The sequence below is a fragment of the Calonectris borealis genome, chromosome Z (assembly GCF_964195595.1).
Source record: "Calonectris borealis chromosome Z, bCalBor7.hap1.2, whole genome shotgun sequence".
Lineage (NCBI taxonomy): Eukaryota > Metazoa > Chordata > Aves > Procellariiformes > Procellariidae > Calonectris > Calonectris borealis.
Window position 1 is genome coordinate 720,751 of NC_134352.1, and position 11,768 is coordinate 732,518.

General features: G+C 64.5%; 1 protein-coding gene across 2 annotated transcripts; it reads right to left on the reverse strand.

Annotated features, from left to right (window-relative positions):
- Nucleotides 1-327: 327 nt before the first annotated feature.
- Nucleotides 328-6,185, reverse strand: LOC142075886 (maestro heat-like repeat-containing protein family member 7). 2 transcript variants are annotated; one of them, XM_075137938.1, is made up of 13 exons: nt 5,931-6,184; nt 5,577-5,731; nt 5,327-5,468; nt 4,571-4,755; nt 4,345-4,482; nt 4,007-4,121; nt 3,654-3,791; nt 3,186-3,362; nt 2,821-2,976; nt 2,372-2,473; nt 1,906-2,008; nt 1,496-1,552; nt 328-1,201 (listed from the first exon to the last, which is right to left on the reverse strand). In XM_075137938.1, the coding sequence occupies exons 1-13, from the start codon at nt 6,015-6,017 to the stop codon at nt 996-998; spliced, it is 1,761 nt and encodes a 586-aa protein (XP_074994039.1). In that variant the 5' UTR covers nt 6,018-6,184; the 3' UTR covers nt 328-995. The 2 variants fall into 2 exon arrangements, with proteins under 2 accessions (XP_074994039.1, XP_074994040.1); XM_075137939.1 differs by lacking the exon at nt 2,372-2,473 and having other exon boundaries at nt 5,931-6,185.
- Nucleotides 6,186-11,768: the final 5,583 nt, after the last annotated feature.

Below are 11,768 nucleotides of genomic sequence, written 5' to 3' on the forward strand. Positions count from 1 at the left end.
CCTAGCTGCACCTAGACTCCATCAGGAGTTTAGAAAGCAAGAGGGTCCACTCTGAACCTCGTGACTCAACGGCGGGGTCTTCCCTACTCTTTGAATATCTTCCATAAGACATAAACCATTGTCTAAGTGTGAGGCTAAGATTGGATTTAGCTGCATCTAGACTCCATCAGGAGTTTAGGAAGCAAGTGGGTCCACTCTGAACCCTGTGACTCAATGGGAGGGTCCTCCTTACCCTTTTGTGTCCCCGGTCTCTCTGTGAATCCTTCCAACTGGAGCGTAACTCAATTTTCCTTCGTATGTTTTTTCCATGCAGTAATTAACAGAGTGAACCTTGCCATCGAACTTTATTTAACGTCGCACTTTTACAACATCATATTAAAACCACTTTTGCTCCGCAGAGGTGCGTGGGGGCCTGGCAGGGTTCCCCTGGGGGCAGCAGGGCTCCACAGGGCCTCGTGTGGGGCCTGGCAGACTCGGTACCCTACGGGTGTCTGGGGGGCAGCGGGGCAGTGGGGGATGGCGAAGAAGAGCTCCAAGAGCATGTGAAGTTCCACGGTCTTTTTATCAATGGCTGGGAGACGCAGGCAGGCCGGCTGTGCTAAGGCCTCTGCTTCCGGCCTGCAGGATGCCCGTTTCCTTCCTGGGTCGCCATCCAAAGTGTTCCTCTTGCTGCCCTGCCACAGCATTTGGCTGCTTCTTTGGGCTTCGTGGCCAGCGTGTCTTCAGGAGCCGTGGGCCATGGCCCACCCGTCCCCTTCCCCATGAAATGGGAGCGCTGCAGAAAGCGGGCACCTGTCCAGGCTGGGATCTCCCTGGAGAGGGCAGGGCAGGCAAAAGCTTTCTTTCAGCTCTCCCCTTAGTTTCACAGCCCAGCAGAGCAGCTGGCACCTTGGGGCCACGATGCGGGGTGTGGGGTGTCCTGCACGGCCCCGGGCTGCTGGCAGAGGGGCAGGTCCAGCTGCTCAGGTGGTGCCAGTGTGCAGAGCACCCCGGGATCAGCTCTGCACATGGCTCCAGCAGCACAGCCAGCCGTCTCCCGGGGCAGGGGTCCTTCTCCTCCATGCCCTCCGGAGCCGGTGGCACAGCGCTTGCAGGCGGAATCCAGAGGGAGGTTCTTTCACTGCGGTGTCCAGGATCAGCAGGGTTTGACGCACCAGGGAAGAGACCGAGATACTGCTGTCATTTGCTGTATCTTGAAGGGCTGGGACAGAAAGGAACAGAGCCGAAGTCAGAGCCTGGATCTGTGGGGACCTCAGGAGCCACTCCGGCCAGGGCCACCCCCGCCCCGCCAGCTCTTCCCACGGCCAGGAGGGAGGCAGGGGTGCTGGCATCAGCCGGAAGGTGCTGCCCACCAATGCCCCACATGCCCCTGAAATCTCTGCTCTGCCCACACCGCCCTCACCCGCGCAGGGAGCAGAGCCCTCCCCGGCCGGGGCAGGGAGGGTCTTTCCTCTTCCCTGCCAGCCCCCGCAGACACCCCACTGCCCTCACTCACCATTGTAGATGACCTGGAGCTGCTGGTGCCCATCCCTCAGCTGCCGCCCGGCGAGCCCTAGGCACACACAGCCTGTCACAGATCCCTCTGGCCTGCCCACCCCAGCAGCCCAGCTGCCCCTCAGTGGCCCCGTGGGCCTGGCCCCATGCCCTCCTCCCCTTGGGCAAGGCTGAGCCCAGGGCGGTCCCCTGAGCGTGAAGCCCAAGAAGGCTGTGAGGGACCCAACAAGGCTCCCACCAGCCCCTCCTGCACGGGCAGACGGGGGAGAGGGCGGCAAGGAGCCCCATGGGCGCCCGGCCCCGCATCGGGCAGTCAGGGCTCTGCAGCCGCTCGGTGGATTCGGCAGCAGCTGGGGCTGGGGCTAAGCTGCCGCGGGGCAGGGAGGGACCCCCAGCGGGGTTGTGGCTCACCAATGAACCTGACGGCTGCCCGACGCAAGGGCTTCTGTGGGTTCTGCAGGTACGGCAGGCTCTGGTGCAGGTACTCCTCCACTCTGCTGCTGTCCTCCGTCAGCTGGAGAGAGCACAAGGGGACAGGGTTGGCGCAGACCCTCCCCCTACACCCAGGACTGGCCTCCCCTGCCTTCCCCTGCCCAGAGGCCCAGCCAGCGGCTGGCTGGTGCCAGGGTTTGGAGGGAGCAGAGGGCGGGGTGCTCCCCAGGGTGCTGCGGTGCCACCCTGCTGCCAAGGCCCAGCTGGGACGGGGCTCCGTCGGCACCCCTGCGCTCGGGGGGAGGAAAGGGAGCCTGTGCGCGGTGCAGGCGGGCAGCGCTGGGCTGCCGCAGTGGGCGGGGGCACAGCTGCTAGCCCCATGCGCTGGGCATTGCGGGAGGGGGGCTTCTCCAGGCTGGGTGTGGGGCTCTGGGGCCATCCTTACCAGGCACTCGCCGACCCTCCATGTCTGCGCTGTCTCCAGCAGCCTCCTGAGCTGCCTCCGCTTCAGGAACCTGGCAGCTCCAAGGAGGGCTTCTTGAGAGGCCTGCAGAGCAGCAGAGACTGGGAGATGGCACCGCCGCCCAGGGGACAGGACCTGGGGTCCCTAGGCAGAGCAGGGGGGCGGCAATGGTTGGGGGTCCGAACCCTGGCCTCAGACACCTGCAGGCGCTGCTGGGAAGCCCATGGGGGGTCCAGCACTTAGGTTTTTGTGGCTGCGCACTGCTGCTGAGCTCTGCTGGATCAGGCAGGGCAGGTGTCAGAAATGTCCCTGCCCACCTCAGCTGCTGCCAGCTCTGCGGCTGCAGGCAGGGAGGGGCGCCGAGCCCTCCCCAGGGACTCCAGAGGTTGGGCCCCAATTGAGCCACATTCAAAGGGCTTAGAAATCCCCACCTGAGCCACGCTGTTGTCCTTGTCGTGCAGGTGGAAAAACAGGGGCACCAGGCTCGTCTGCACGTCCTTCCTCATCAGCTTTTCGTGGGTGCTGACTGCAACCTCCATCGCATCTCTCCAGAGGAGGACGGAGTGCTCTCGCACATAGCTGGCTTCCTAGGGGGAGAGAAGGAAGAGGGGAGGACCTCAGTCCTGGCTCCTCCAAGCCCACAGTGAGGAGACGAATGCTTGTGGCTCTCCCTCTGCAGTGAGGAGACAACTCACGGGCCAGTGGGCAGGTGCAGAGAGGGATGGACCACCCCCGGGCCATGCACACGTGCCCCCCAGGCATGCTAATCAAGCCTCTGCTCTCCCGCCCGCCTTACATCTTCAAAGAGTGGCAGGAGCATCTCAACCAGCTGCAGAGCAATGGGGACAGCTGTCTCCCTGTCTGCCAGGCAGAGCATGTTGCCGAGGAAAGTCAGGGCCGCCATCCTGACGTCGCTGTCATCATCCTGCAGTCGCTCCATGATGTCTGGCAGCAGGCTTTGCAGAGTCGCTGCCTACATGAAACACACAATTTCATTTTGTGATGCAACCAAGGACCGCACCGGCAAAACCACTCTGCGTGTAGAGGGTGCAGCGCCTGTTGGGCAAAGATCTCTCCACGTGTGGTGCAGCCCAGGGCCTGGCCTGAAGTGCTCAGGGGCCGCTGAACAGGGCAGTGGGAGCAGCGGGTACCATTCCCGCCGCTCCCGATTCCTGGCAAAGCCTGAGCAAGCCGCTGCGCGCACCACCGCCTGCAGCCCGGCCCCAGGTGGACGCCCTCACTGTGCCCAGCTGCCCCTGCTCACCTTCTCGGGTCTCCCACACAGCTTGACGAAGCTTCTGACTGCCATCCTGCGCAGCACCAAGCTCTTGCTGTACAGGTGGAACTGGAGGACGCGCAGGACACTGGCAGTGACATGCTCCAAGTCGGTGCAATCCAGGAGCTGAAACAGACCCAGGAGCAGAGTGAGAGCCCAGCACAGCCAGCAGAGCTCCTGGACGGCTTGGGGCAAGGCACCAGGGCCGGTCACAGCCCAGGCAGGAGGCAGCACGGCCCGCAAAGGGCCCTCGCCGCCTCCCCTCTGCCCTCTGCCTCGTGCACGCAGCCTAGCTTCCCCCTGCCTGTCCTCAGAGAGGCAGCGCTTGCCACCAGGCCCACCTCGACAAAGACAGCCATGGCACCGACGTCCTGGTAGTCCTGTCTCTGGAGGAGGCATGTGACCGCCTGTTTAGACACGGCGGTGGAGTAGGCTGGTGCTTCATGGCACAGCGCCCTGCCCGGAGGAAGAAGGCATTGACAGCACCGAGCTGGGCAGGCAAACCTCTCTGGGACTGCGCTGCCAGCTCCAGCCATTACCCCACAGGCCAGGCCTGCATTTGCGCCTTGTGTTGGCTGCTTGCGCCCCACCACCCACAAGGAAGGGGATCATGTGGGGGGCCCTTCCTCTCCAGGGGAGAAACGCCGGGGGAGACACGGATGACTGATGAGGCTCTCACCTAGCCAGCATGCTGAAACCAGTGTGGCAGGTCTTGGGTCTCATGAGCATGTGCCAGGCACCCTGCCTCTTGAGGTCTTCAACCAGGGAGTCACCACCGAGCCAATGGAACAGAGCTTGCGTGGTGCTCACCGCGTTCCTGCATGCCGAGCAAAGCACGGTCACACGTGGAGCCCCAGCTCCGGCTCTGGGCCCAGGGCAGAGACCAGGGAGCAGGGACAGAGCACCTGAGGGAGCAGACTGCATGATGCTCGGCCTCCCTGCTCTGACTGCCAGAGCTGGACCAGTTCTGCTGTAGGTCCTTCAAGCTGAAGGAGATCTGGAGGATCACCGCCATGAAGAGCTCGTGGAAAAGCAAAGTCACGCAGCATCGGCTTGCCACCAGGAAGATCTCGTGCATGGCACCGGTTAGCTGCAGAAAACACCCAGGGAGTGCTCTCACTGCAGAGATGTCCCTGCGGCGCTGCCCAGGGCTGGGGGTGGGGGGGCTCAGGCGCTGCATTAAGCTAAGGGAGATGCCAGGGCAGAGCCCGGCCCGGCTGCCTGGCCGGGAGCCCGCCTGTGGCGGCTCTCAGGTCTCGGCTCCCGTTTGTAGCATGGGCACACGAACCTTTGTGGTCCAGAGGGAACAGCCCAGCTGGCCCCATGGGCCCTGCTGGCTGCCCTGGGCTCCCCCTGCCTGGCCCCGCAGCCTGCTCTGGCCAGGGAGCCGCCCTGCCCCGCGCTTCCCAGCTGCCGAGCAGGCAGGAGGAGGCGAGGAGGGAGGAAGAGCACAGAGGGCAGCAGGGGCAGGGGCAGGCTGCCTGCCTGTGCACCGCAGGGCCGAGCAGCACACACTGCCCTACCTGGCTGTGGCACCGAGGCCCCTGGTCCAGGCGCCCCTGGGGAGGTCTGGGTTTGGGGGCAGGTGGAGAGGGGAGGAGGGGCAGGAGCGGGACACGCAGCCCCAGGCGGGGCAGAGCAGGCCTAATCCAGACACTCACAGACACAAAATTGCAGCAGACGAGTTCTGCCTCGCAGTGGTGCTGCCTGGTGCCTTTCTGCTGGATCAGCAGCAGCCTCTTCAGCACATCATCCGCGAGGCAGGGCTCGGAGGCCAGCATCTTCCACATGGCCCTGGCAGTGCTGCAGAGCCAGAGCACACTGTCAGTGGGGCCACCTCGGCCACCACCCCTTCTGCCTGGGCAGGCCCCAGAATTCCTGAGCTGGCCCCGAGGCTGACGGGCCACGTACCTGTCACAGAGCGGGGAAGCCTGCAGCAGGCCAGTGGTCACCTCCTGAGGGTACAAGTGGGCCAACTGGAGAAGCGTCCTCCTCAGGATGTCCTGGAGCGGCTTCTGGCTGACATGCGCCAGCTCCGTATGGATGGTCTGCACAACCTCGTCCACCTGGCGAAGGCAGGGGGATGCGGTGGAGTGGAGTGGAGCACAGCCATGGCCCCAGATGGCACCAAGAACTGCTTCCCTCCCGTCGCTCTTTGCTGGCCTCAGAGGCCGCCCGTTGGGTGCTCCCAAGCCCTGGACTTGGGGCAGGGGGAACGGCTCCTGAAGGCAAGCGCCCAGGGCCATCCAGCTGCACACTGCCTACCTTGGTCAGCCCTGAGCACGAGTCTCTCAAGACCATCTCCAGAATGCTGGCAACCGGCTGGGTGTCAGAGACCCTTGGGTGCACCATGCCCCTCAAGACCGTGAGGATGAGGTCGCTCCTCTCAGGCGGGAGGAGGAAGCTCCCAAATACCTGAGGGAGAGAGGGAGGGAAGAGGTGTTGCACTGAGTGCCCTGGTGGCGGGGCACAACTGAGCAGTGGTGGCTCTGGAGTGAGAAACCTGGGGCAGCGCTGGCCCCCTGCCCAGGGAGACAAATGCAGGGGCTGGTCTGGGGTGATTGCAGCCCTGGGGGCTGTGGAGAGGGAGCTGCCCTGTGGGCTGAAGGAGGGGAGCGGGGGGACAGGGTCATGGTGTGCGGGCTCTGCCAGCAACCAGAGCTCGCTGGTGGCTAGGACGGCCGGAGCTGCTGCGCTGACGCTGGGTTAAAGCCTTTGGCTACTCCCTCCAGAGCGGTGGTAGGACCCCGCAGCCTGATTGGCAGGAGGCCGTGCCATCCCGCCCGATGGCTGATGCACGGGTTCATCCGAGTCTCCTGCCAGCCCCATGGCCAAGACCCCCAGCAAAGCAGGAGCTCGTTACCGTCACGTCATCAGCAGGCTCCTTGGGCCACAATGTGTTAGCGCTTTCCCGCTCCACTTGTAGCCGTGGATCCTCATATGCTGCTTTCCAGCCTGGGCAGGAGGGGAAACGGACAGTGAGCAGCAGGAACAGAGAGCTGGAGACAGCAGGCGAGGGCATCAAGGAGAGCTCTGTGCCTGGCTCTCCGTTCTGTGGGGAGCCGGAGACACGCCAGGGTGGCAGTGGGCCCATTTCCAGGGGCAGGAGGGGGAACTGCGTCTTAGGCTGCAGAAGGGCAGGAGAGTTCGGTCTGGCTTTCTGCTCGGGAGGAGGAGAGAAGCCCCGGGATGCTGCTGCCACAGGTGCTCCAGCCCAAGGGTTCTCGGGACGGGCCCCAAGCCGCCGCTCCAAGGCGGGCTGCCTGTGCCCTGGGGTTGGCGCGGCACGGCTGCTTCCCTGCTCCAGCCTCGGAGGAGTTTGCTGCTCCTTCCTCTAGAGGAGGGGGGCCAAGGGGGCCGCGGCGCCTCGCCTGGGCCCTTGTGGCTGGAAGGCCCCTGCCCGCCCCAGCATCTCTTACCCTGTCGCAGCAGAATGAACCTGTGGAAGGTACGCAGTGCCTTCGCAGCCCCGCAGCTGATCTCCTGGTCTTGCTCGGCACAGGCCAGGGTGAGGCACCCCATCAGCTGCCCCAGGAACTGCAGAGGCTTGTCTTTGAAGGACAAGGCCTGTGGGAGAGAGGAAGGAGCAGTAGCAGGACCAAGCTGCGGCAGATGGGATGAAAGCCCTAAGCCCTGAGAGTGGGCCCTGGGCTGAGTGTTGTGTGAGCCAGAGCTGTGGAGGGCTCTGCCCCGCGCTGCAGCCCGTGGAGACCCAGCCTGCGGCAGCCGCATCAGGACGAAGAACATGCTGCTTCCCTGGGAAGGGAGCCCTGGAAAGGTTTTGCCTTCCCTCCCCCTGAGCCTGCGGGACTGGCGTGCCTGAAGGAGGATTGAGACCCTGGGACTGCTGGTCCTCCACACCCACATTGAGCTGACGGAGCCCTCCTTCCCCACCTGCGGGACTGGCACTGCCCTGCCCAGCTCTCCACAGCATGGGAAGGGAGGGCCTGCGGGGCTGCAGCAGGACCCCCGGGCCCAGTGGGCCGGGGAAGCAGCTGGGAGTGGGCAGTGGCAGTGGGGAGAGGGGAAGGGCCTGAGAGCCCTGCAGGGCCTCCACACTGAAGCGGCTGGGCAGCAAGCCAGGGGAGGGAGGGAGGGCTGCCAGAGCTGGGCCTGCAAAACGCTCCCATGCGCTGGGATGGAGCTGGCTCCCGAGAGAAAAGGCACAAGAGAGAGCAGCTCCCAGAGAGAGGGGCAAAGACACTGGCACAGGGCCGAGCCTTGCTGAATCCCCTGCCCTGCGCCCAGGCTTCCCTCGCACAGAGCCCGGAGCTACCAGCTACTCTGGGGCACCAGGAAGGGGCGAGGGGTGCCGAGAGGTCGCCTGCACCGCAGGCCCCTTACCTCCAGCATCAAAGAGGGCCTCAAGAACTGGCTCAGGCTGACAATCCTCCCCACAGCCATCCGGCGCCTAGCCACGTTCTGGGATGCTGTGAAGGGCAGCAGGACCTGAGAAGGGAGAAGTTGCTGGTCTGCCCTGGGAAACGACGGCGACTCCCGGAGCTTGGCAGGGTTTACGCAGCGTGCCACCAAGGCTTCCCCTGGACAGAAGGAAGGCCTGGAACAGGCTCCAGCTGCCTCGCGACCTTGGGGACCGCTGCTGACAGTTGGTGACCTGCTGCAGTCAGGGAGGTGGCCGGATCTCGTGCCCCCAGCCACCTCTGCCCCTTTCCATGCGCTCCTCCAAAAATGGCCGCACGTCTCCTTTCCAGGAGGACAGGAACCTTCAGGGGCCTGCACCGGGGAGGCTGGGCTATGGCCCGTGGGGAGGCCAGAAGAAGAGAGCTTCAGGGCTGGACTCCCCTTGCACCATGGCCACGTCCCAGCAGATCTCCACCCTGCTGCGATCCGGGGAGGAGAGCGTGAACGGGGTAGGCGGCAAGGGCAGTGGCTCAGCAGTGCCAGCTGCCAGAACAGGGGGCCTGGGAGGGATACTCAGACTCCTTCCACTGCTTTGGTTCTGGGCTGGGGCCTGCACACTCCAGAAGGTTGCGTCTCTTTAGAGTAAGGCAAGGAAGAGACCTTGCCCTTGGCAAATGCCTGACCTGCAAGATTGTCTCCACTGTCAGCGAAGCATCTTGCATCAGTACCTCCAGCACACTGTCCAGAGTGTTCACGATCTGTAAGGGAATACAGCAGGTGGCACGCTTGCCCTGGCCCTTCTTCCTTGCAGGAAGCTGGCTTGAATGCCTTCCACCTGAGGTGGGCCTCAGCTGCCCTCCGGTGCCCGAGAGAGGCCTCAGGGTCTCCCTGGTCTTCCTTCTTCTCCTATCGTCTTCCAGCAGCCAAAGCCAACTAGGAAAACGTGCCAGGGACTGACTGGCAGGCTCTCCGTAGCTCAGCCCGCTCTTACTTGAGCATTGAGTGAAGCGTGTTGGCAGTCCATCTTCTGTGCTGGAGCAAGACAGAAGATGCTGTGGAGGCAGGGGCAGAGGTACTGGTCCAGAAGGCTTTCCCTGTCTTCGCTGCAAGAAGAGAAGGTGATGGTTGGATGCCGGGGCTTCCACGTCTGGGAAGGTGGCTGCAGACATCAGGGCTGGCAGTCCCCACGGTGGTACCCATACGAGGTGGTGGGGTGGCATCTCCTCCCTCCCCCGTGCTGCTGAGCAGCCAGGGACAGAGGGCAGTCCTGGCTGGTGGAGCCCGAACCCCTTTCCATCTCCTGCCTCTCAGAGGAAAAGCCAAGAGGCATCGGGGAGCTCCGGAGCACCCTCTGCCCTCCCATCTGGCCAGGCGCGAGGGAGAGCAGAGGCCGAAGACAGGGCCGCCAGGGTCCTGCCAGGATAGGAGATGCCTGGTGCCATCAGGCCCACGCCGTGGGGGGGGCCCTGGCCCTGCCAGGGTCTGGGGCAGGTACCTCATTGCAGCGATAGCAAGCACAGCTTGCTGCCACATCACAGCGCCCGTGCTGCCAGGGAACTCCTTTTGCTGTAGTGCCTGGAGAGGAGAGCATGGCTGGGATGGGGCACGGGAGCTGCCAGTGCCTGGCACCAGTCTGCAGGGCAGGCAGAGCCCCACTGCCTGCAGGCCAGCGCTGGCACCCAGAGCGGCCCCTTGCTCTGCAGTGGCCCCATGGCAGGCAGGGCTGTTCCCATGCAGGCGCGTCTCACCCTCCCCCTCGCCCTGTGACCAGACGCCCAAGTGCTGTCCTTACTGCTGGGCCGGTGCTCGGCCAGCTTTGCCCCCCTCCCTCAGCCCCACTGGGGTTCCCCTCACCTCCATTTTCTCCACCAGCTTCCATGCTGAGCTGAAATCAGGCAGGTACCTGCCCTGCAGCCAGGCTGTGCAGAGCACGCGGATGGAGGCCAGAAACCTCAGCTTCGAGGCCTCTTCCTGACAGTTGGGGAGAAGAGAGACAGAGAGGGAGGGTGAGGGGGCAGAGGCACGGCCAGCAGGAGCAGGGGCTCAAGGGGCTGCAGTGATGGCGCGGGGGGCCGGGAGGGGAGCAGCTTTGCACAGCCAGCAGCCCTCCAAGAGCCCGCGCACAGGCAGCCGACACGGCAGCACCCAGCTGGGAGCTGCAGGCAGAGCCTTGCTGCCAGAGTCTGCAGTTACCCTTTTGGTGCTGTTGAGAAAGGCCAAGAAGCAGTTACAGGCTTTCTTCTCCTCGCCCTCCAGCTGGCAGATGAAGCCAGCGGAAGCTGCACCTGATTAAGGACAAGAGTGGGGAGAGCTGCAGGCAGAGGCAGGAGGTACAGGGAAGAGAGGGACCCTCTCTCCAGCCCTGCGCCGGCTGCCCTGCACACAGCAAGCCCTGGGCCAGGGTGCTGATGCCCCGTCTCCCCCGGGATGCCGCTGGCAGCAGGGCAGGAAAGGTCCCAGCCCTGCAGCACCGCTGCCTCCTGCCAGCCCAGCTGCCTCTCCCTGCCCTGCTCTGTGCCCCGAGGCAGGAGGTGGTCCCCTGGGGTCCTGTCGATACTCACTGATGGAGGAGATGCTGGTGCTTTCGTCCTCCTCTGCGTGTCTGACGGGGCTGTCAGAGCCCAAATCCTTGCTGTGCAGCTCATGTTGCTCGGGGCTTTCTGACCACTGATGGTCCTCAGCGGCCACCCCAGCACTTTCATCCTCTGCCGCCCTGGCCACCTCAGCCTTTTCATCCTTTAACGCCCTGGGTGCAAGGCTCCTGTGGGGGAAATCACTGTGGGACGGAGGAAAGGGGTGGGGGTGGGGAGGGGGCAACCCACGGCAAGTGGCTCCACCCCAGTGCTGCCTGGCTGGAACAGGGAGGGTGGCGGAGCAGAGGAGCTGGACAGCGACAAGGGGGATCTCTTGCAGGATGCCGTTTTCCAGTGGGCAGTCCCCACCCGCCCACCCCAGCCCTGGCGCCAGCTCTCCTGCCCCTAGCCCCTTCCGGAAGGGCCCCCCTGCTGGGCCCAGGTTCCCTGGGGTCCCCATGACGCTGGTCCAGCCCCAGCCCCGCGTTCTCACCTGGTGCGGGTGGTGGAGCGTCGGGGAAGCGCCTTGGCCCTGGGGTTGTTGTGTGCCAGGGGTCGGAGGGAAACTTTGCACACACGGGCTTGGGCTCGGGCTCGGGCTTGGGCTCGGGCTCGGGCTTGGGCTTGGGCTTGGGCTTGGGGTTGGGCTTGGGGTTGGGCTTGGGCTTGGGCTCGGGCTTGGGGTTGGGCTTGGGCTCGGGCTTGGGCTCGGGCTCGGGCTCGAGCCGCACAGTGCATGTCGCTTTTCAAGAGAGTGCTGGACACTCTGGGGCTGCCGCACCAGTGCTGGGCATTACTAGCTGCCACAAGGCTAGGTCACAAAGGGCCCTACTGTTAGCTGCCACCCTGGCCGGGAGGGGCAGGGCGTCCTGCCCCCCACTGTGACCCGGGCTCTCCAGGGGAGTCGACTCGCCGCTGGCTCTGACCGCAGCCTCCGGTCCCGCTGTGCGCTTCCCCTGCCACAGGCAGGACTCCCCAGCTCTGGCGCTCCCCCTTTGGCTGGAGGCCTGAAACCTGGCTGTGTGGTCGATGGGCTTCCTCTTGCACCCTGCCCACCACCCGCAGAAATACGTCCTGTTCCCTGCCATGGGCAGGGGCGTCTTCAACTAGATCAGATTTGTCAGAGCCCTGTCCAACCTGACCTTGAACGTTTCCAGGGATGGGGCAT

Coding starts and splice junctions, on each gene's coding strand:
- LOC142075886 (XM_075137938.1), bottom strand. CDS start 6,017: ATGGTGCACCCAAGGGTCTCTGACACCCAGCCGGTTGCCAGCATTCTG. Junction 5,732..5,930: donor CGTGCTCAGGGCTGACCAAG/GTAGGCAGTGTG, acceptor TGCCTTCGCCAG/GTGGACGAGGTTGTGCAGAC. Junction 4,483..4,570: donor CATGCAGTCTGCTCCCTCAG/GTGCTCTGTCCC, acceptor CTCGGCATGCAG/GAACGCGGTGAGCACCACGC.